Here is a 25,148-nt window from a genome sequence, read left to right as displayed (position 1 = left end):
TTCACTTTCTTAGGCAAAGGCGGCAGCTGGACAGTTATCCTGTACACACTTACAGATTCAAAATTTTGGGATTCTTCTCCTGTGGTTCAACCCTTGTCTATCAAAGGGTTTTCATTGCATTGTTTATGGGGTATTAGGTATGGGAAAATGATATATGTCTTGACTTAAGTAATAATAACTCTGATCTCTGCTCCAGAAACTTTGTGTTTACCTTCAGGTTACAAGAATGAATAAATATAGAGATTAAAAACAAATATTTTTAATGTAAAACACTTCTTAGGAGAATATACTTAATAATTTCTCTGTACAGAAATGATTGTATGTATACTTCAGGTTTAAGCTTTACCTTAGTATTCCTAAAACTTTTCAGATTATATCAGTTTTCCTTATAGAGGTGCTTATTGTTAGCTGTTTCATGTTAAAGACTACTAATAGTGGAAAAGTAAATGCTTCTGTAGGATGTGATTAGCTCACTTGTTGATAGGGTTAGACCTGCACTGAACACAGTAGATTGCTTAACTGTCACTTAAATAATGATCTCATTGATAAAGGGAGAATTAGAAGTGGCTTGTTTTCAAGGGTTTCTGAGAGCCAAATTCTACTGCTTCATTAAAATGTGGTATTTTCGGGCCAGGCACAGTTTCTCATGCCTGTAATCCCAGCACTTTGGGAGGCCGAGGCAGGCAGATCACGAGGTCAAGAGTTCAAGACCAGCCTGGCCAACATGGTGGAATCCCATCTCTACTAAAAATGCAAAAATTTACCAGGTATGGTTGTGCGCGTCTGTAATCCCAGCTACTCGGGAGGCTGAGGCAGGAGAATCACTTGAACCCGGGAGGTGGAGGTTGCAGTGAGCCGAAAGCATACCACTGCACTCCAGCCTGGGTGACAGAGCAAGACTCTGTTTCCAAAAAAAAAAAAAGTGATATTTTCATTTCCAATTATGCAAGGTAGTCAAGCACAAGAGAAATGTTTTATACATATTTACTTCTTTGTAGACTAATATTCCTCACCCAAGTGTAACACAGGTATTAATGCATTAACTTATGCTTATAAAAGTTTTTCACTGAAAATAATAAAATTGCTGACAGATTATTTCTATATGAAGAAACATAGAGTATGAATATTGTTTTCCAGATACAAAGACTAAAAGTTTATTTAAAAATGAGTAAATATGGCTGAGTGTGGTGGCTCACGCCTGTAATCCCAGCACTTTGGGAGGCCGAGACAGGCAGATCACCTGAGGTCAGAAGTTCGAGACCAGCCTGACCAATATGATGAAACCCGTCTCTACTAAAAATACAAAAATCAGCTGGGCGTGGTGGCATGTGCCTGTAGGCCAAACTACTCGGGAGGCTGAGACAGGAGAATTGCTTGAACCCGGGGGGGCAGAGGTTGCAGTGAGCCTAGATTGTGCCACTGCACTCCAGCCTGGGTGGGAGAGTGAGATTCTGTCTCAAATAAATAAGTAAAATAAATAAATAAAATGAGTAAATAAAATTTTTATGTCCCTAGCATTTACATATTTGTATTTTTTTAATTGTTAAAATGATGGATACATTTTGCCAAAAATGTGAAATATTTAGGAAAACAGAAAGCAAGGAAAAATAGAGATCTCTTTTTAAAATTGTATTTCTTGAGACAGGGTCTGGCTCTGTTGCCTAGGATGAAGTGCAGTGGCATGATCACAGCTCATTGCAGCCTTGACCTCACTGGCCCAAGTGATCCTCCTACCTCAGCCTGCTGAGTAGCTGGGATTACAGGCATGTGCCACCAGGCTTGACTAATTTTTTTGTATTTTTTTTTTGTAGAGACAGGGTTTCCTCATATTGCTGAGGCTGGTCTCCAATTCCTGGGCTCAAGTGATCCGCCTGCCTTGGCCTCCCAAAGTGCTGGGATTATAGGGTGTGAGCCAGTACGCCTGGCCAGATAATTTCTTTATGGCTGGTTTTTACACAGATATGGCAGAGAGACAATTGGAGTAGTATTTTTAGGTTTTGTGGCTGGCATTGGCGAAAAGAGGTCTGGTTTCTGTGACCCTTCTTGGGGAAGAGAGATTCTAGTTTTTTTGTTGTTGTGGTTTGTTTGTTTTGAGACTGAGTCTCGCTCTGTTGCCAGGCTGGAGTGCAGTGGTATGATATCAGCTCACTACAATCTCTGCCTCCTGGATTCAAGCGATTCCCCTGCCTCAGCCTCCCGAGTAGCTGGGACTACAGACACAACACCACCACGCCTGGCTAATTTTTTTTTATTTTAGTAGAGAAGAGGATTCACCATGTTAGCCAGGATGGTCTTGATCTCCTGACCTTGTTATCTGCCCACCTCGGCCTCCCAAAGTGCTGGAATTACAGGTGTGAGCCACCGTGCCCGGCCGGATTCTAGTTTTTATAGCTATCCTCAGAGGACCATGGGACTGAGAGACAGGAAGGCAGGAGGTCAGAGAAAAACTCTGGCTTCTGAGGCTGCTGTGATGCCTACATTTTTGGGTGTGGTTTCTGTGCCTCAACAATGGTAAACAGCTACCTTTCTTCTGGGAGGGAGTCTGGAATTGTGCTACATGGTATGCAGAGAGTGCCTATGTAAATAGTCTTCAGTGAAAACCTAGGTTCTGAGTCTCTAATGGATTTCCCTGGGCAGAAACTTTGCATGTTTCTATATCTATTTTTTGTTGTTGCTGGAGAAAGAAGCATGCTTGATGCGGCCTTCCATGAGAGCAAAAGAACATAAGCAGCCTCTGCATGGCATGAATTTTTTCCATCTCTACCTGTGTCTTTTCCTCTTGTTGGTCCTGTCATATGTCATTTTGCTGCAGTAAACCTTAGCTCTGTATACAACCAGATGGTTAGGTCCTGTGGATCCTTCTAGCAAATCACTGAAAATATGGGTGGTCTTGGGAAACCCTGAAACAATTCCAAAGGCAGAAACCATAAAAGAATTTTTTTCTTTTTTTTTTTTTTTTTTGAGATGGAGACCTGCTTTGTTGCCCAGGATGGAGTGCAGTGGCATGGTCTTGGTTCACTGCAACCTCCGCCTCCTGGGTTCAAGCGATTCTCCTGCCTCAGCCTCCTGAGTAGCTGGGATTACAGGCAGGCACCACCACGCCGGGCTAATTTTTGTATTTTTAGTAGAGACGGGGTTTCACCATGTTGGCCAGGCTGGTCTCGAACTCCTGACCTCAGGTGATCCGCCCTCCTTGGCTTCCTAAAGTGCTGGGATTACAAGCGTGAGCCACCACGCCCAGCTGAAATGATTTTTTAAAAACATGAAATCTTAAAACACCTTTGAAAAGTGAAGAGCAGATAGGGAAAAATTACTTTTACTACATATGACTAATAAAAGATTAATATTCTTAGTGTATGTATAATTCATATAAACCTATAAGAAAAAGATAAATGTGCATATAGAAATATGGACCAACATCAAGAATAATTTATAAGAGAAGATATAAAAAGAGCAGATTTAAAAGATGTTTAATTTCAGAAGTCATTAAATAAGTACAAATTAAAATAATAGTCACATGCAAATTTTTAACTGTTAGGTTTGCAGCAAACAAACAAAAACTCCACAAACCCAGGAGATTATGTTTAGGGTTATGGAAGATGATAGAGAACATGATTTTCATAGCATACTGATATATATACACACACATATATATAATATTATATATACCCTTTTTGGTGGACGGTTTGATAATATGTATTAAGAGTATTAAGGAATTCATAACGTGAATATGGCTAGGCCACTTTAAAGCCTACCTCTGTAATTGGAAGCAAGTTCTTTGCTTCCCCTTCTCCATCTCCAAAAACTCTGAAAGCACTAAAGACGAATTTTTACCTTTACTACCCGAAGAGAAGTCTCTGGGAAGATTCCTTAGTCCAGCACATAGAAATTTCTAAACTTCTCTCCAGATATTTCTCTTGCTCTTCATAGTTGCTCACTGGAAGCTGTTAAAAACAAAATCAAATCATAAAACAAATCTCTCACATATGTATCTGCCCCCCTGTTTCTTCCAAGCTGCCTCTGCCTTTCCCTTCTATTTCTCCGTGTTAAATATCTAAAATATTCCATGGAATGGGCTCTCTCTATATTTTTTTGTGTCAAGAGGCTCTTCGTATTCACACTCTAACACTGCAACACCCCACTGTCTTCATCCACCCCATGCATATTTTCTTTGCTGTGACAATTATAATTCTCCTTAAGTACCTATGAAGTTGTTTGATCAACCAACCTAGAATGGTCACTACTTTGCCAGTTTTCCCCTGGATGGGATGCATTTTTCTTATTTGCACTTAAAGTCTTCCTTTTGGTCAGTCTTCTCTGTAGGAGAATCACATCACCAACATTGAGAAATTCCAGGGTTCTTTTGGGTTTGTGAGCATTCTTATGTTGAATAGAAATTTGCAGCGATCATTTCCCCTCCAGTTTCTGGTTCAATCCCTTCTAATCCTCTGGACAGCTAACTTCAGGATGGCCTGTTAAAGAAGCCTGAACACCTAAGTTTTTCCTTTGACTTGTTGACTTTTGGTTGTGCATTCTATAACTGTAGATTGATTTATAAAATCTATAAATTGGTACCATTTTGTACCTTTCCACATACCAATTTGAAGTGATTTTCTTTTTTTTTTTTTTTTTTGAGGTGCAGTCTCGCTCTGTCACCAGGCTGGAGTGCAGTGGCGCCATCTTGGCTCATTGCAACCTCCGCCTCCCGGGTTCAAGCCATTCTCCTGCCTCAGCCTCCCAAGTAGCTGGGATTACAGGTGCCCACCACCATGCCCAGCTAATTTTTTGTATTTTTAGTAGAGACAGGGTTTCACCGTGTTGGCCAGGATGGTCTCGATCTCCTGATCTCGTGATCCGCCCGCCTCGGCCTCCCGAAGTGCTGGGATTACAGGCGTGAGCCACCGCGCCCGGCCATGAAGTGATTCTCAAATCCCAAATGATTTGAAAAGGAATTATTTGCATATTTTAAGTTGATATTTTAAAGTTGTCATCGCTTACGTAAAGTTTATACTGTAAACCAAGGTAAGAGTAAGATCTGGGATATGTTAGGAATCTGCTTTCCTTTGCCTAGTAGGAGAAGGCCTATTGTGAAAGAAGGGTTACTTACAGGTTGATCAGTTGTAGGAAAGAATACCTATGGAAGTTGAAGATCTGGAAATTGATTTATTGAAATGATTCATGCATCCCTTAGGCAAGTATTTTCCTTTTTTATTAGGCAGGGTGTTCCTCTGTGCCCAGGCTGGGGTGCAGTGATGCCATCATAGCTCATTGCAGCCTTGACCTGCTGGGCTCAAGTGATCCTTCCACATCAGCCTCCTGAGTAGCTGGGACCACAGGCGTGCACCATCATTCCCAGCTGACTTTTTACTTTTTATTTTTATTTGGCAAAGATGGCATCTTGCTATGTTGTGCTTGTTGGTCTCAAACTCCAGGGCTCAAACAATGCTCCCACCTTGGCCTTCTATATGTTGGAATTACAGGTGTGAGTCACCTCGCCCAACCCTTAGGGAATTCTTCACATATTCCAATTTGAAGATTGCCACTAAAAGGACAGTGAAACAGTCTACCCTGAAATAGACATCCTAGTTGTTCATGGTGTGAACTCATTCAGATCTCATGCTGCCTCTGATGCCTGGCATCTTTATTGGGCACGACTGGCGGGGTTGTGCTGCAGTACAAATTAGCCCAATCTCAGTCGCTCAATACAATAAAAACATCTTACATATGTAGCTACACTATTTGAAATTTGTGGGCTCTAAGGAGGGTAGAGGCCTGGAGGATTTCATGGGGTGTTTTTAAAGGTCAGAGTTGGAAATGGCTTTTATTATTTTTGCCTGTGTTTCATTGGCAAGATCCAAGTCATTTGACTCCCAACATAATTGCCAGAGAAGCTGGAAAATGTGGAAGAGCAGTGAGATTTGGGATTAGCACTGAGTTGTACTTTGGTTGTGACATGCTTTAACCATGGTTCAAAAGCTCTTTTTCTGGCCTTTTTGTACTATACTTTCTGTAAATTTCTCAAGCTTTTATAAAAAAGTAGTGTTGGCTGGGCATAGTTGCTCACACCTGTAATCCCAGCACTTTGGGAGGCTGAGGTGGGCAGATCACAAGGTCAGGAGATCGAGACCATCCTGGCTAACACGGTGAAACCCCATCTCTACTACAAATACAAAAAATTAGCTGGGCATGGTGGCGCGCACCTGTAGTCCCAGCTACTCAGGAGGCCGAGGTGGGAGAAACACTTGAACTCTGGAGGCGAAGGTTGCAGTGAGCTGAGATTGCGCCACTGCACTCCAGCCTGGGTGACAGAGCGAGACTCCACCTCAAAAAAAAAAAAGCAGGTTATTATATAATATCTAGCACAGATTAGATTTTTTTGAACAAAAATGGTGCATCTATATATGCACCCACCCACTTGTCTATCTCTGAAAGGATTTATACCCAAAACACTACCAATTGTTACCTTTAAATGATTAAAAAATGAGTGATTTCAATTTTGTCAATTTTCTTTAGCTCTATTTTCTTAATTTTTTGAATTGAATTTTTTTTTTTTTTTTTTTTTTTTGAGAGAGTCTAGCTCTGTCACCCAGACTGAAGGGCAGTAGCGTGATCTCAGCTCACTGCAGTTTCCACGTCCTGAGTTTGAGCAATTCTCCTGCCTCAGCCTCCCAAACAGCTGGGACTACAAGTATGCACCACCACGCCCAGCTAATTTTTGTATTTTAGTAGAGATGGGGTTTCACTATGTTGGCCAGGATGGTCTCGAACTCCTGGCCTCAGGCGATCTGTCCACCTTGGCCCCCCAAAGTCCTGGGATTATAGGTGTGAGCCACCATGACTGACCCTTGAATTTCTTTTTTTTTTTTGAGGCGGAGTCTCATTCTGTCATGCAGACTGGAGTGCAGTGGTGCAATATTGGCTAGTTCACTGCAACCTTCTCCTCCTGGGTTCAAGCGATTCTCCTGCCTCAGCCTCCCAAGTAGCAGGGACTACAGGTACTTGCCACCACACCCGGCTAATTTTTTTGTATTTTTGGTAGAGATGAGGTTTCACCATATTGGCCAAGCTGGTCTTGAACTACTGACCTTGTGATCCACCTGCCTTGGCCTCCCGAAGTGCTGGGATTACAGGCATGAGCCACCACGCCTGGCCTGAATTGTTTATGTAAAGAGAAAACATGGAAATTAATTGCAAAAGTTGAGGATTTTTTTTCCTGTTTTTGTTGTGCCTCTTTTATGTACTTTATTAATGTAACAGAGGCTTCAGAAAATTAATATTAATTAGTTGAATTGGAAGGTGAACTCCTATTTTATTTATTATGCATAAACATTTGATGCTGAAAATTCATGTCCCCTCTGCCTCCAGAGATTTCAGAAAAAGAAATCTAATTAAAAATTATCATCTCGATGTGATTTTTTTGTGAGTGATTGTTTTTAAGAGGAGTAAAGTGGATGATGATGAGACAATAATTAATCCATAGTTATGTCAATACATACTCATGAATTTCCGTGATGAACAGAATTGAAGCCTCCTTGAGTCCATGAAGATCTTTTACTCTCCTTTTCCACGAACCTTGTTTCTTATTTCCCATGAACCTAGAAATTGAAAACAATTATTGCCTGCTGATTCCCAAATTATTATTTCCTTGGAATGTCTTCCAGTGGATACTAATTTTCCAGGTGCCCTCCACTCCTAAAATTTCCTATCAAACTAGGTTGTTAGGAACAGAGCTTCTTCCATGACTTCAGACACATGCTGGAAAGGAAACATCATGCTAACTATTATAGATAAAGCTTCAGCAGATTAAGAGAGCATGCTTTGAAGAGAGGCCCATTTTCTGCCTCCTCATGCATAAGGTCTGGTGGTTAAATTCTCTGTAAATCATCAAATTAAAAAATTATTTTGGTGTATATCACAGGTTTCTGTTTCATATTGCTGTTTGAGCAGTTTGTTTTGTGACTTGGCCTTTAAGAATTTTTTTTTAATCTCAATAGTTGGCTAGTATGGGTGGGAAGGGATGCCATGATTCCTGTCACACAGATGAACCACTTGTGTGGGCATCTGTCAATTATCCCTGCTCTGGTGTTGCTCAAGTTTATTTGTGTCGTCTAAACCCCAGGGCCAAGTACCAGGGGAGTCCTACCAAGCAGCTTTGGCAAGCATAGAATTGATGGCAGCTTCATTATAATTATACTTCTTTGCATGGTTGACCAGCTGTATCATCATAATAGCTTTCCATACTAGAGGCCAAAAAGACAGAGAGATATACAAGCTGCTCAATATATTTCAACAAATTACAATTTATGCCTTTTCCAACTGTTTCATGCCTTGTAATCATCCCCTACTCCCACCCAGCCCATCAGTTCTTTCAGAAATAGGCAAAATTTGACTCTAGATATCTTTTTAAGTATAGTGCATTAAGAAGTGATTTTTTTCCTGTTCCTTAGAATAATCATATGTTTATCTTTTCTTGTTTTCAAGCAAGAAGTTATTTGCTGTAATAGATCATGTGACTGTATAATACATATATGATAATGATGATAATAATAGCAATTGCAGGCCAGGTGTGGTGGTTCACGCCTATAACTGCAGAACTTTGGGAGGCCGAGGCTGGCGGATCACTTAAGGTCAGGAATTCAAGACCAGCCTGGCCAATATGGTGAAACCCCATCTCTACAAAAAATATTTAAAAATTTGCTGGGTGTGGTGGCACGTGCCAAATCCCAGCTACTCAGGAGGCTGAGGCAGGAGAATCACTTGAACCCGGGAGGTGGAGGTTGCAGGGAGCCGAGATTGTGCCTCTGCACTCCAGCCTGGGTGACAGAGCTAGACTCCATCTTTAAAAAAATAAAAATAACAATTGCAACTTTTAGTGGCATTTACTTTATGCCAGGGGGTATACTAAACACTTTATATACAACATTTCATTTAAAACTTGCAAACTCTATGAGACAGGTACTTCAGATGAGGAAAGGGAAGCTTTGAGAAGTGGAGTTACCTCATGCAATGTCCCTGAGCTCGTATATAGTAGAGCAGGGAGTTGAATCCAGGCAGTCTGACTCTTAATGATTTAAAACTCACTCATTGATTTTGACTTAAATATGCTCTAGAAGTCCTTTCTGAGTGTCTTATTAGATAATAAAATTCCATTACCTGATATTAAGTGAATTCAATTTAAAAGTTTTTGTTTCATTAAATGGCCAACTATTTACATGAAATGATATTTAACATCATTAGTCATCAGTGAGATGCAAATTAAACCCCAACAAGAAACCTTTATACGCCCATTCAAACAGCTAACATTAAAAAATAAACAATTCCATGGTGGGCGTGGTGGCTCATACCTGTAATCCCAGCATTTTGGGAGGCTGAGGCAGGCAGAGCACCTGAGGTCAGGAGTTTGAGAGCAGCCTAGCCTACATGATGAAACCCTGTCTCTACTAAAAATACAAAAATTAGTCAGGCATGGTGGTGGGTGCCTGTAATTCCAGCTACTTGGGAGGCTGAGGCAGGAGAATTGCTTGAACCCGGGAGGTGGAGGTTGCAGTGAGCCGAGATTGCACCACTGCACTCCAGCCTGGGTGACAGAGTGAGACTCCACCTCAAAAAAAAAAAAAAAAAAAAGAACAATTCCTGTGTTTCAAAGATATGGAACATATGGAACTCTTATACAGTGTGGTACAAGCATTTTAGAAATCTGTTTAGACAGTTTCTTAAAAAGCTATACATGCACTTACCATATAACTCAGCCATTCCGCTAAGTATTTACACAAGAGAAATGAAGACATGTTCTCACAAAGATTTGTACACAAATGTTCATAGCATCTTGATTCACTGTAGCCTAAAAACCAATTCAGTGTTCGTCAACAGCTGAATGTATAAACAAATGTGGTATATCCATACAGTAGAGTGTACTCATAAAAATCCAACAACGTGATGAAACTCAGAATCATTATGCTTAAAGAGAGAAGCCAGACACAAAATTACATACTGTTTCTCATTTATGTAAAATTCTAGATAATGAAAATTAAATTATAGTGACAGAAAGCAGATCAGTGGATGTCTGAAGCTGGAAATTGAGGAAGAGGTAGTTTGCAGAGGGCAGGTGGAAAGTTTTAAGTGCTAGAAAGTTCTCTTTCTTGATTGTGGAGGTGATTTTGTTATGGGTGGGTCTTTGTTCTTAGAGCTCCCAAGATGGTGGCAGGCTGCTCCTAAGATGGGGTGGGCCGCTCCCAAGATGGCGGCAAGCCTTTTGTTCTCTGACCTGGGGTTCTTGACCTCATGGATTCCAAGGAATGGAACCTTGGGTCATGCAATGAGTCTTATAGCTCTATTGTAAGTCGTGGGTCACGGAAGAGAACTGTGGAACCCAGTGACTAATGTTCAGCTCGATTAGGACGAACCCAGGCACTTAATGCAGGAACAATGGTGAGCCTTTAGCCCAAACGAGAGCGGCAATGGGTGCCTCGCTAGATCAGAAACACAGCAGACACCCTGCCAGATCCAGAGGGGTGGAAGTCAGTGGCAGGTCTGCGACGGCGGCAAACAGCAGTGGTGGACAGTGAGCCAAAGCTCAGCTTGAGCCATAAAAAACATGGACCAGAAGAGTGTGCAGTTGCAAGACTTTATATAGAGTGAAAACAGAGCTCCCATACAATGGGAGGGGACCCAAAGGGGGTTGCCCACTCCCGGCTCGAATGCCTGGGGTTTATATCCCAATCATTGTCCCTTCCCCTGTGCTCTCAGGTAATATATGATTTGACTATTTCTTTACCTCCTGCTTTTAGTCTAATTTGTATTTTAGTGAGCCCTGTTTACTACCTGATTGGTTGGATGTTAGCTGAGTTAGAAGCCCCGTGTTTAAAGGTGGGTGTGGTCAGCTTCCCAGCTAGGCTTAGGAATTCTTAGTTGGCCTAGGAAATCCAGCTAGTCTTGTCTCTCAGTACCCCCCAACAGGAAAACGCAAGTGCTGTAGGGGAGGTTGGCCGATGACCATTCTAACTGCTTCCTGCTGAATTGGAGCGTAGTAGGGGTCATGCAGTTGAGACTTCCTCGGGAGGGGTGCCTTCGGTGTCATCAACATCGTAGCATGGGCTAGCAGGCTGGTCCAGGGGTCCACGGTAGATCTTAGTCATGGACTGCATCTGGGGCTCCATTTGAAGAATAATTTGTAGTTTTACAGCTTCACAGCGTCTATTATGGAAGAGATAAACTTAACAAGGAGGTTAAAGATACAGGGATTGAAATGTATGGCCTGCAGTGCAGGGGATTATTTCTTCAGCACACTTCACGGGCCCTGACTATCTGCTTGATAGTTTTTAAAAGGCCTGGTCCAGTAAATAATGATTTGGCCATCTGATGGGTGCTATCAATGCCTAAGTGAAAGGTTTGGTGAAGGGTTTTAAGTAATTTCCATTGGTTAGCTGCAGGCAAAAGTATTTTTCCTTCTTCGGTGGCTAGCCATCCTGAGGGGAGGAAACTATTTTTTCTTGAGATTCCCCATTCTATTTCTTCTGCTGAGTACTGGGGCTTGGTTTCCCAGAGGGGATTACCCCATACTAGGGGTCCTTCTATAAGCATTTCTAATGGATGGTCCCGCCTTGCGGATCTTTTGGCTTCAATATCTGCTTGGTGGTTCCCTTCTATTTCCCTTTTCTTTCCTTTCTGATGACCCCAGCAGTGTAAGACTGCCACCTCTTTAGGTTTCTGTACAGTCAGTAATAATCTCCTAATGGCTTCCTGATGTTTGATAGGTGTTCCCTCGGAAGTTAGGAATTCCCTTTCTCTCCATGTTGCTGCATGGGTATGGAGGACTAGGTAAGCACACTTAGAGTCTGTATATATATTTACCCTTTTTCCTTCTCCTAATTATAGTGTAAAATGGCCCCTGCTTTTGCTAGGATGTCTCTCCCTAACAAAGGAGTGGGGCTTTCAGGCATAATTAGAAAGCCATGTGAAAAGAGTAAAGTTCCCTAGTCACAACTTAGTGGCTGGGAGAAGTATCTAGTGACTGCCTGTCCTAGGACCCCTAGGATAGTGACAGATCTGGAGGACAGTTGTCCGGGACAGGAGATTAAGACTGAGAAGGCCGTGCCAGTGTCCAGGAGACAGTTAACTTCCTGGCCCTCAATGGTCAAGCATACCTGGGGCTCTGTGAGGGTGATGGCATAGGCTGGCACTTGCCCTGGGCACCCTCAGTCCTGCTGCTGGATCATCTGGTTAGTGGCTTCTGACTCAGAGGACCTTCGTCCCCTGGGGCAGTGGGCCTTCCAGTGATTCCCTTGACATAACGGGCATGGACGAGGGGGAGGCTTATTTCTATTCGGACAATCTTTTTTAAAGTGTCCTTGTAGACTGCACTGGAAGCAAGCCCTATTAAGCATTCGATTTGCCCAGCCTTTCCCTTTTCCAGAGCCTCCAAAGTCCGCTTGCCTGAGGGCCACGACTAAAGTGGTGGCTTTTTTTTTTATCCCACTTGTCCCATTCTGCCTGCTCCTCCTGATCTCTATTATAAAAAACTGAGGTTGCCAAGTTCAATAGGGTTTTTAAGTTTTGCTCCGGGCCTAAGGTGGACTTCTGAAATTTTTTCCTAGTGTCTGCAACTGACTGAGTGATAAACTTATCCTTTAAGAGTAGTTGGCCTTCAATAGAGTCAGGTGACAGAGAGCTATGCTTCCTCAATGCCTCCCTTAGTCTCTCCAGAAAGGCAGTCTCTCTTCCTTTCCCTGTGTTATAGTGGACATCATTGAATAATTTATAGGCTTATTCCTAGTTTTCCTTAGTCCTTCTGGCATGCAAGTTAGCAAATGTCTGTGGCACCAATCTCCATGTTCTGATTCTGCGTCCCAGTGAGGGTCTACACTGGGAACTGCCTCCTGGCCTGTGGGGAATCGTTCTCTTTCCTCTGTTGTCATCCTATCATTGACCTGACTGAGATACCAGAGATCGCCAGACTCTCGGGCTGCAGTTACGGCGGCACTTCTCTCATTTGGGGTTAGTGTCTGATCTAGCAATAACAATATATCTCTCCATGTCAGATCAAAGGATTGTCCTAACCCTTATAAAACATCAATATAGCCATCAGGGTTATCTGAGAATTTACCTAGGTCTATTTTAGTTTGCTTCAAGTCTGACAGGGAAAAAAGGTACATACACTCTGACTGGGCCGAACTCTCCAGAATACATCTTAGGGGCGTTTTTGCCTTAGGGGGAACGTTTTTCATCTGAAAAAAGAACATGGGGATGCCAGCGCCTCTAGTCATTTTCTAATGAGCATTAGTGCTAGAGTGTCCTCTATGGTCCTAATGCTTATTCCTTTCCAGGGTGCATAACCACCCACGGACCTCTGCTTATCGGATTAGTTACGCTCACCAATGTAGCAGTCCTGCACCTGTTTTCCCACCTTTCTTGACCACAAAGAAAGGGGTCTGGGTTGCTGGAGTCTAGTGGTCCTTTACCAGCGTGCCCAACATTGCCTTTGCGCTCAGAGGTGAGTTCCTTTCCAGGGTGCATAACCACCCATGGACCTCTGCTTATCGGATTAGTTATGCTCACTGATGTAGCAGTCCTGCATCTCTTTTCCTGCCTCTCTTGACCACAAAGAAAGGGATTGGGGCTGCTGGATTCTAGTGGTCCTTTACCAGCATGCCCGACATTGCCTTTGCGCTCAGGGGTGAGTTCTAGATCTGGGCTGGGTTCCTGAATATTTCATAACAACCCAGGTGCCCCATCAAGATGCATTCCCATAAACAACAGTTCTTATGCAAATTTGTTTCAGAGAGGGTGTAGGTAACCTTTTGAGTCAGGATTGAGATAGAGTTTTTGCCCACTAGGGCCTTTGTCTTTCTTTCCTTTGTAGGAATATGCCCCAATTATCGACCTTAAACTTTTTGTTGCCCAAGATTAAGTCCTTTTGGGTAAGAAATATGAGAGATGAATCCTGTTTATCCTATGTGCCTTTTTCCTACGAGAAGAAGAGCGAGGAGAAAAAGATGGGTTTGCTTTTTTTGTAAGTACTTTAAGGCTTGCCTGAGTGCAAACAGCTCATATGTTTGAGCAGACCAATTTTCCTAACTCTGCTTTTACAAGTGTTTCCCTATCAATTACTGAATACCTATTGTATTTTTTCCCTCAGTCACCCTGGAGGAACCATCTATCTTCTTGTCCTGAATGGAGTTCTTCCTAGGTCTGGTTGGACTTTTGTATGGTAATTAAGATGTAAATCCCCTGTTAGGAAATCTGCTGGGTTAAGGGAATTTTCAGTGGTTAGTGTTAAATCACCTTTTTCTAACAGAATAGCCCTATACTTTTAGATTTTTGAGTTAATAAGCTACGTTTTTGCTTTTTTTGAATTAGGATAATTCTGAGCTGGTGAGTTGTGCTCACAATGAGGTTTCCTCTAAACGTTACTTTTCTACTTCTGCTAGCAAAGCAGTTGCCACTACCGATTGAATGCATTTGGGCCATCCGCGGGTTAGTGGGTTAAGGATTTTTGATAGGAGGGCTATGGGTTGTCAGTGGTCTCAGCATTTTCAGGCTACGCTCTTGTTTACACTGACAACAAGGTAGTATTGGAGTGTTATAGAGTCACCGAGAAGACCTTCAATTATCAATTGTAGGTTTTAAATTTACCCTGGCTTTTAAAGGAATAGGGTATACTGCTTTTTCTTTAACTACTTGTGTATCTCTCTTTCTCTCTTTTCCTCTCTCTCTCTTTCCCTCTCTCGGTAGATGGATTTTGGGAACACAGTGGAAGGACGTCTGCTTGTTGCTCCCATTTGCCACTATAGGAATATGTGTCTCCCTTTAATTTACTCAATTCGCTTTCATCTTGATCTATTATGTTGTCATAGACCCAGTTCCAGTTGTTAAAGTACTGGGTCATCAGTTCTAAGGCCCTGGCCAAGGAGCCGAGGCTTGGAGATTGTATTGCAGTGGGGGAAGCTGGGTAGAAATTGGGGGAGGAGAGCATCTTACACAATGGGAGAGGAATCCTAGCCATTTACAAACTTGGGGTCCTGGCAAGGGTGGTGGGAAATGGGTCCCACATAACTGCCCATGTCGAGAGCTATATATTGGGAGGGGCACCAGGGACAAGACTCCCTGGGTTCATAGCCTAGATGCCTAAGGACACAGCATAGCGCTTCCTTAGATCCCTTTGGAGATACAACCTGCTCTAATACTTGGGAGAGGAAGTGAAGGTCTGAAGCATTTGTACCTAGGAGGCAGGGATCAGAGGAAATAGATTCAGAGGTAAGGAGAATTTTGAGGCTGCACTTTAAAAAAGTCATGGTCGGGACCCAGGAGGTATGGGTCAGAAGGAGAGATGTAGGGGCGCACGCATGGGCAACTGTTGAGTAAAGACTTCTGGCTGCACCAAGATCTCGACCGGCCAATGCTGGGAGTTTAGGATGACACCTTTCTGTCTCTAGTCGGCCCTCAGCTTCTCCAGGAAAATTGTGAAAGCAGAAGCTGGTTCCAGGCAGACCATTGCTCCCAACCAGAAGGGTTGGGGGTTGTTAGAAAGCCTTTTCCCGGGAAGCCTCACACCTGAGTCTTAAGTCCGGCAGCCACACTAATCGTTTTTAACTGGCCAACAGGTGCCTGGTATTTCCTCTGATTCTAAGGAAGGATAGGAGAGAATAGCAAGTAAAAGTGGTCCAATATTACCGCTTTGGAGAATGCCCAGACGAGGCCACCAAATGTTACGGGTGGGTCTTTGTCCTTAGAGCTCCCATGATATGGTGGCGGGCCGCTCCCAAGATGGCGGCAAGCCTTTTGTTCTTTGACCTGGGGTTCTTGGCCTCACGGATTCCAAGGAATGGAACCTTGGGCCATGCAGTGTGTGTTATAGCTCTATTAGAAGCTGTGCGTCACGGAAGAGAACCGTGGAACCCAGCGACCCAGCGACAAGTGTTCAGTTCGATTAGGACAAACCTGGGCACTTAGCCATGCAGGAACAATGGCGAGCCTTTAGCCCGATTGAGAGCAGCAAAGGGCGTCTCGCTGGATCAGAAACACAGCAGACACCCTGCCGGATCCGGAGGGGTGGAAGTCAGCGGCGGGTCCGTGACAGCGGCAAACAGCAGTGGTGGACAGCAAGCGAAAGCTCAGCTCGAGCCATAACAAACACGGACCAGAAGAGTGTGCAGTTGCAAGATTTAATAGAGTGAAAACAGAGCTCCCATACAATGGGAGGGGTCCCAAAGGGGGTTGCCCACTCCCGGCTCGAATGCCTGGGGTTTATATCCCATTGTACCTTCCCCTGTGCTCTCAGGTGATATATGATTTGTCTATTTCTTTACCTCCTGCTTTTAGCCTAATTTGTATCTTAGTGAGCCCTCTTTACTACCTGATTGGTTGGGTGTGAGCTGAGTTAGAAGCCCCGTGTTTAAAGGTGGGTGTGGTCACCTTCCCAGCTAGGCTTAGGAATTCTTAGTTGGACTAGGAAATCCAGCTAGTCCTGTCTCTCAATTTCACAGGTGTATACATCTGTCAAAATTTATTTAATTGTATAATTTATCATATTTATAGAAATAATATAAATTATATATATATAATGTATTATATATAGTTATTTGTATAACATAATTTATTTATATAATGTATATCCTCTGTGTGTGTGTGTGTGTATTTTTCTTAGAAACAGGGTCTTGCTCTGTTGCTCAGGCTAGAATGCAGTGGTGTAATCATGGCTCACTGTATTGTTTTTGTTTTGTTTTTTGAGATGGAGTCTCACTCTGTCCCCCAGGCTGGAGTGCAGTGGTGTGATCTTGGCTCACTGCAACCTCTGCTTCCTGAGTTGGAGCAATTCTCCTGTCTCAGCCTTCCAAGTAGCTGGGATTACAGGTGTGTGCCACCATGCCTGGCTAATTTTTGTATTTTTAATAGAGACGGGGTTTTGTCATGTTGGCCAGGCTGGTCTTGAACTCCTGACCTCAGGTGATCCACTCACCTCGGCCTCCCAGAGTGCTGGGATTATAGGCGTGAGCCACTGCACCTGGCCCATCATGGCTCTCTGTAACCTTGAACTCCTGGGCTCATGTTATTTCCCCATCTCAGCTTCTCAGGTAGGGCCACAAGCATGCCACCACACCTGGCTAAGAATATTATAATTTATTACATATATTACTATTATATGTAAGTCATTCTTCAATAAAGTTAATTAGGTGCTGGACGCAGTGGCTCATGCCTGTAGCCTCAGCTACTTAGCAGGCTCAGGTGAGAGGATTGCTTGAGCCCAGAAGGTCGAGGTTACAGTGAACTAACTATGTATGTTCCTGCCACTGCACTCTAGCCTGGGCAACAAAGCCCAGACCTTGTCTCTAAAAAAATAAATAAGTGAATAAAGTTGATTATAAAACATCTAAATAAGGTACAGCAGAAAATCAAAATAAAATTTCTCCCGTGAACATTTTTATACCTATATCTTAGCATACTTGTAGAATGTTCCTGTGAATTCAATTCTGCCAACAGGAAAACTTAATTAAAGGCTATTAAGATTTTAAAATATTATAGAAAGTGTCAATTGCTCTCCTAAAAGATTGTTAACTGATTGATATTCCACAATGTATGAAAGTGTCCATTTCACCCCACTTTTGCGAGTATTGAATAGTTATCTTTTAAATGTTTTCCAATGTGGTGAGAAAAAGAATTTTATTGTGATAATATTCATCTTTTTGATTTTAAGTGGAATTGCTATGAACATCTTTTGCTATGATACTGGAGATTTTTATTTATTTGTGAGTTGATTGTTCATGTTCTTTTCCCACTTTTCCATTAGGCTGTGTTTCTTTTTTTACTGATATGTGAGAGTTCTTTATACCTAAAAACCTTTCTTCTTTATTTTTTAGCCTTTCAGGCTGTCATTTATCTTCTAATTGTATTCATGATATCCTTCACTGTACTGCATTTAAATTTTTTTTTTTTTCAAGACAGAGTCTCACTCTGTCTCCCAGGCTGGAGTGTAGTGGTGCAATCTCGGCTCACTGCAGCCTCTGCCTCCCGGGTTCAAGCGATTCTCCTGCCTCAGCCCCCCTAGTAGCTGGGATTACAGGTGTGCACCAACATGCCCGGCTACTTTTTGTATTTTCAGTAGAGACAGGGTTTCACCATGCTGGCCAGGCTGGTCTCTAACTCCTGACCTTAAGTGATCCACCTGCCTCCTCCTCCCAAAGTGCTGGGATTACAGTTGTGAATCACCGCACCTGGCTTGTGTTTCTTTGTAAAGACAACTTATTGATTTCATTAACACCCTGTTGATTCATTAACATTCAACTCATGATCTACAGCACTATAACTCATGCCTGAATGAAGCTTATCTAACAATGTATTTTCTCCATAAGGCACATCATGGCCTTCTTATGCTTAGGAACACTAGACAGCACTATGCTTCTGGGTCATAAACAGTCAGATCACCAACAAAAAGCATAAAAATGTTAAAAACGTAACATTAAATATACTGCAAGAGGACACTTGTTTATAGTATGAGAGGTGAAACAAGTATCACCTTGTTCAACCTCAGCTGGGAACATGCACAATGACCTACTCAAATTTTCCTGCATACTGTGCATGTCTGGGAATGACCGTGAAAGCTCCACATGTATTGATTTTGGGGTTACAAATAAATTTTAGTGAGTAGGCTGGGCGTGGTGGCTGGCTCATGCCCGTAATGCCAGCACTGTGGGAGGCTGAGGCGGATGGATCACCTGAGATGAGGCGTTTGAGATCAGCCTGGCCAACATGGCGAAACCCTGTCTCTACTAAAAATACAAAAAATAGCGGGTCATGGTGACACATGCCTGTAATCCTAGCTACTTGGGAGGCTGAGGCAGGAGAATCACTTGAACCCGGGAGGTGGAGGTTGCAGTGAGCTGAGATCACTCCAGCCTGGGCGACAGAGCAAGACTCCATCTCAAAAAAAAAAAAAAAAATTTAGTGAGTAGTCAAATTTCCAAATACAGAATCTGAGTATTAACTGTAATTCCTCTGTGGTGCTGCTGCCATGTGTACAATGAGTCAGTAAAAGCTTCAGAGTGGAAATATTTATCAAAGCACTGCAGGGGGCTGTATAGCAGGAGATACACAGAATGATACTTCACCCTGTTGTTCACGAATGTAATATAATTTATAATTTATTTTTTAATTTTTAAAATCAAAGTTTTAGGTATACTTGGTTTTAAAACTTCAGAAGTTCTACGGTGTTAATTATGAAGAAGAGTAACCCCTTATGCCTTTCTGCCCCTTCCCTTTGTCCAGAGACAACAAATTTCGATTCTTTTTGCCGTTTTTTTCCTGCCAAATTGCTAAATAACCTGATTATAATGTTATTTATTTATTTTTTTTAAGGCACTATCGGTAGAGATAAAGACTAGCTTTCAGGCCACGCACGGTGCCTCACACCTGTAATCGGAGCACTTTGGAAGGTGGAGGTGGGCAGATCACCTGAGGTCAGGAGTTTGAGACCAGCCTGGCCAACATGGCGAAACCCCGTCTCTACTAAAAATACAAAAATTAGCTGGGCCTGGTGGCAGGTGCCTGTAATCCCAGCTACTTGGGAGGCTGAGGCAGGAAAATCACTTGAACCTGGGAAGCGGAGATTGCAGTGAGCCAAGATCGCAAGCCTGGGAGACAGAGTGAGACTCCGTCTCCAAAAAAAAAAAAAAGACTAGCTTTCTTTCACTACCGTTTGAACAAATATTCATGCCCTTTCCATCCTTCCAAATTATAAATTTTGTTAGATCACTATTCAGTATTTAGGCTGTTATTATACTGTTTCATCAAACTAAAATCTGGCCTAAGAAAGCCTCCATACTCACATACTTGAGTTTTTACCTACAACCCACAACCTAATTTAGTAGGTAAGCAAACTGAAAACCTAACTTAGGGGTATGCTTCAATAATAGTTGCTGACTCTCAGCCAGTCCCAGCAGCTGGACCTCAAAGACTTACAGCCACCAGCTGTTCAGATCGTGTTCTGATAAGGCATTAGCTGTTTCTATACCTTGCTTCTGCTCCCTGCACATCACTTTCTTTTTTCTATCCATAAGTTCTCTCCCACCGTGCCCACTGTACAAGCAGCACTGGTGGCCCTCTAAATCTGCTGTGACTTGGGGGAGGGTGGGGAGGGGTTGTCCGATTTCACAAATCATTTTTTCCTTGCTAAATTAAACTGTTAAATTACGTTTGTTTAAAACATTTTTTAAAATAGTACAATTATTATTCATACCCTGATTACATTGCTGCTCATGTATACCTTTTTATTTCTCTTTGTTAATATTTGTCCAGTTTCTTTAATTGCCTTCTCAATATCTATCCTCCATTTATCCCATACCGCAATGCAAGGGCAAACCTCTCAGCTATTGTGTTGGTATCTTCCTTGTTGTCGTCCTGAGCTTTCCCTTCACCCCCTGCTTTATTTTATTTTATTCTTTTTGTATTTTATTTTATTTTATTTTATTTTATTTTATTTTTGAGATAGAGTCTCCCTGTGTTGCCCAGGCTGGAGTGCAGTGGTGTAATCTTGGCTCACTGCAACCTCTGCCTCCTGGGTTCAAGAGATTATCCTGTCTCAGCCTCCTGAGTAGCTGGGACTACTGGCGCTCGTCGCCACACCCAGCTAAATGTTTGTATTTTTGTAGAGATGGAGTTTCACCACGTTGGCCAGGCTGGTCTCGAATTCCTGACCTTAAGTGGTACGCCCGCCTTGGCCTCACAAACTGCTGGGATTACAGGCATGAGCCACCTTGCCTACCGTTTTCTGATTTTTAATAGTTTGTTTGAATCAGGCTCTAAGTGAAGCTCATATACTGTGGTTGGTTGACATTTCTCTTAAGTCTCTTTTAATTTGGGGTCTCCTTCTACATCTTGCATTTTTCTTGCCTTTTTATTTGTTAAAGAAATAAACATTTCCATTTCCTGCAGTGTTTCAGGCATTCTGGATTTTCTGCCTGCTTCCGTATGGTGTCCTTGAACATAGTCATCTGTCTCCTATAGCTCCTGTCACTTACTTGTAAGTTGGATCTAGAGTCTTCCTTATATTCAGGTGGGGAGGAATGATTTTCTTATAAAGTAATTTTCTAAATTTCTAGATTACCTTTGAAAGTAATTTTTCCAAGAAAGGATGCATGAGAGGTAGTTTTTGAAAACCTGTGTGACTAAAAATATATTTTTTTCTACCCTCACACTTGACTTGTGCTTTAATTGGGTTTGGAATTTTAGGGAGAAAGAATTTCTCCCCTCAGAATTTTAAGAGGTTTTTTTTGCTCCAGTTTTTTGTTTTGTCTTTCAGCATTGTTGAGAAATTCAATGTCCTCCTGATATCCAATCCTTTATATCTGACCTGCTTTTTTCTCCCTAGAAATGTTTAAGATCTTTTGTCAGAGAAGTCAGTATTCCAGATTTTCACAGTGATGTCTTGGTGTGCTTGCTCTGTGTCTTTTTAAAATCCATTATACTGGGCCAGTAGAGGGACCTTCCAATCTGGAAATTTATGCCTTTCAGTTCTAGGCAATTTTTTCTGAATTATTTCTTTGGTAATATTCTCTTTTCTGTTTTTGCTGTTCACTAAAGAAGCTCATATTATTGGGTTTCCTGTACTGATGTTTTATTTTTCTTACCTTTTCTCCATTTTCCACTTTTATTTTATTTTTTTGTTCTGCTCTGTAGGTGATTTTCTTATCTCGATCTTTCTGCCTTTCTATAATATTTTTCCTTCTATCATATTTTTAAGTGTCAAGGGCTACAACAAGCAGGATTTTGTGAGCTGTGGAAAGAACTTGGATTTCATTCTAAGTTTAGTAGGAAGCCATAGAGGATTTTGAGCACGGAAGGATATTATGTTTTATGTAAAAAAGGATCATTCTCACTACTATAACAGGTTTTCTCTGCTGTAAGCCATTGTATTAATCTATTGCGATATAACAAACTACTTCAAAACTTAGTGCATTAAAACAAGACTTTATTTTTTTCTCAAAGTTCTGTGGCTTGATTGGGCAATTCTTTCTTTTTTTTTTTTTTAAGACAGAGTTTTGCTTTTGTTGCCCAGGCTGGAGTGTAATGGCGCCATCTCAGATTACTGCAACCTCTGCCTCCTGGGTTCAAGCGATTCTCCTGCCTCAGCCTCCCGAGTAGCTGGGATTACAGGCATGCACCACCATACCTGGCTAATTTTGCATTTTTAGTAGAGACGGGGTTGGCCAGGCTGGTCTGGAACTCCTGACCTCAGGTGATCTGCCCGCCTCAGCCTCCCAAAGTGCTGGGATTACAGGTGTGAGCCACCAAGCCCGGCCAGTTGGGCAATTCTTTTGCTGGATTCACCTGGGTTTATTCATGTGTCTGCAAATAACTAGTGGCTTGGCTCAGCCTGGGTGTTCCAAGATGGCTTCATCCAGATGTCTGGGCCTCAGCTGGGACTGCTGCAATGACAGTCTCAGCTGCACTTCTCTCCATGTGTTCTTTCATCTTGTGCTTCTTCACATGAAGATGGAAGTGGTCCAAAAAGTCAAGCCCCAGTGTGTAAACACTTATCCTGCCTCTGCTGGCATCAACTTTCCTAATGTCCTGTTGGCGAAAACAAGGCAGATGTCCAAGCCCAGTGCCAACGTGGGAGGAGAATGTATGAGGTTGTGGATATCTGGAGGTGTGATTTTTGGGGAAATAGCTGTAACAATTTACCACATTAAACATGGTTTTAGCTACTTTCCTTTTTCTGATGCTTTGCCTATCAGTTTACCTTCTGATTGTAATTTGGTTTTCCATGTAAGTATGCTGTCAAGAAAATAATGCACCAATCACATGCACTTCAAATATTTGCTATTGCTGTGATTGTGATAGTAATTTTTTTTTGAGACGGTGTCTTGCTCTGTCGCTCAGGTGGAGTGCAGTGGCTCGATCTCAGCTTACTACAGCTTCCGCCTCCCGGGTTCAAAGGATCCTCCTGCCTCAGCGGGTAGCTAGAATTACATGCACATAGCATGTAAAAAATAGCCACAGTGCCTGGCTATTTTTTGTATTTTTAGTAGAGATGGGATTTCACCATGTTGGCCAGGCTGGTCTCAAGCGCCTGACCTCAAGTGATCCACCCGCCTCTGCCTCCCAAAGTGGTGGGATTACAGGTGTGAGCCACCACACCTGGCCTGTGACAGCGATTTCTTACAAAATAATAAATTGGCTCATTTCAAGGAGAGAATGCCTACTGTATGAGCTTCCAGTACTTTTTTTTTTTTTTTTTGAGACAGAGCCTTGCTCTGTCGCCCAGGCTGGGGTGCAGTGGCACAATCTCAACTCACTGCAATCTCCGCCTCCTGGGTTCAAGTGATTTTCCTGCCTCAGCCTCCCAAGTAATTGGGATTACAGGCATGTGCCACCATGCCTGGCTAATTTTTGTATTTTTGGTACAGATGGGGTTTCACCATGTTGGCCAGGCTGGTCTCAAATTCCTGATCTCAGGTGATCCGCCTGCCTCGGCCTCTGAAAGTGCTGGGATACAGGAGTCAGCCACCGTGCCTGGCTGAGCTTCCAGTATTCTTTACTAGAGCCTTGTGGTCTGTGGACTCCCTCGCTAAGAATCACTGTAGTCCTTGTGATCTGTCTCAAGCTTATATTGGTGTATGTGAAAATGTAAGAAAATTAGTAATGAATTATCTTGAAATGTTTTCTCTGTTTTGCCAGATATGAACAATATAAAGCCATTGGAAGGGGTAAAAATTCTGGATCTAACAAGGTTTGTATTGGTTTATCTACATTTTGGTGATTGGGTTTTTCCCTTTCCTCAAAAACTTTTAATTTTTTGAATTATAAGAAGAGACTTATATGCTTATGTTGAAATTTTAGAGAAGAAAATAAGAAAAGAAAAATTCCTGTAATATCATCATTCTATGAGACAATTAGTGTAGTATTTATGCCTTTTCCCAATGTGTATTTATATATAATCTTAAAAAACAAAAATTTGAACCATATTGAAATTACAGTTTTACCCACATTTTAAACACAATGTTATATTTTTAATATTTTCCTATGTTATTCAAAATTCAACAAAAAAGTAAAATAGTAATTAATATATTGATGTCACATAATTACTTAATCATCCTCCAGTCTTTCACGATTATAAATTAGGCTTCCTTGTACGCAAATGTTTCCCTCAGTTTTGATTTCTTCCTCAGGATAAAATTCTAGAAAAAGAATTATAGGGGCCAGGTGCGGTGGCTCACGCCTGTAATCCCAGCACTTTGGGAGGCCGAGGCGGGTGGATCATGAGGTCAGGAGATCGAGACCATCCTGGCTAACACAGTGAAACCCTGTCTCTACTAAAAATACAAAAAAATTAGCTGGGCGTGGTGGTGGGCACCTGTAGTCCCAGCTACTCGGGAGGCTGAGGCAGGAGAATGGCGTGAACCCAGGAGGTGGAGCTTGCAATGAGCTGAGATAGTGCCACTGCACTCCAGCCTGGGTGACAGAGCGAGACTCCGTCTCCAAAAAAAAAAAAGGAAAAGAATTATAGGATCAAAGGGGATATATATTTTTAAAGCTCCTATTACATATGGCCAAATTACACTTTTAACTGTTTTGATTCTTACTAGCATTATATGAGCTTGTCTGTGTTGACAGGTTGTTGGAAAATAATTAATATAAAAATTTTTAAGATGGTAATTAATTTATTTATCATTTTTAACATTGTAGAGTCCTGGCGGGACCTTTTGCTACTATGAATTTAGGAGATCTTGGAGCAGAAGTTATAAAAGTGGAGAGACCAGGTAAAGCTATTACTCCCTTTAAAAAATAGAAACAAACTAATAAATATTTTAAAATAATTCTCTAAATACCCATGTTTAGTGTACCTGTAAGTGGGATAAGGAGAGAATTAAAATAAAATGATTGTCTTTTTCTTCTCCATTTCTTGTTTTCCTGTGAACTAACACTAATGATATCTTTTTTACTCCTTACGTGTGCTAAGTGCTAAGGCTCAAGCCAATTTCTTCTTTGCACCTGAAGGCTTTTGTTAGAAGCTGAGGCTGGGCACAGTTTTTGAAGCCCGTAATCCCAGCACTTTGGGAGGCCAAGGAGAGTAGATCACTTGAGATCAGGACTTTGAGACCAGCCTGGCCAACATGGTGAAACCTCTTCTCTACTAAAAATACAAAAAAAAGTAG

General features: G+C 42.1%; 1 protein-coding gene across 19 annotated transcripts in view; it reads left to right on the top strand.

Moving 5' to 3' along the window:
• SUGCT (succinyl-CoA:glutarate-CoA transferase) overlaps positions 1–25,148 on the top strand; it is a 735,129-nt gene that overhangs the window by 22,391 nt on the left and 687,590 nt on the right. For 16 of the 19 annotated variants that reach the window (XM_063725726.1, XM_054560560.2, XM_002818027.5 and 13 more), the window contains exons 2-3: positions 23,671–23,722; positions 24,679–24,752. In XM_063725726.1, coding sequence (XP_063581796.1) covers positions 23,671–23,722; positions 24,679–24,752 — 126 coding nt within the window. Of the gene's footprint in view, positions 1–14,933; positions 15,253–20,922; positions 21,011–23,670; positions 23,723–24,678; positions 24,753–25,148 lie in introns of those variants that run through there. The other 3 variants (XM_054560561.2, XM_024250215.3, XM_054560562.2) reach the window with 3 other exon arrangements.

Source organism: Pongo abelii, chromosome 6 (assembly GCF_028885655.2).
Source record: "Pongo abelii isolate AG06213 chromosome 6, NHGRI_mPonAbe1-v2.0_pri, whole genome shotgun sequence".
NCBI lineage: Eukaryota > Metazoa > Chordata > Mammalia > Primates > Hominidae > Pongo > Pongo abelii.
Note: the sequence above shows the minus strand (reverse complement) of the source record. Positions and strands in the feature narration are given on the sequence as shown.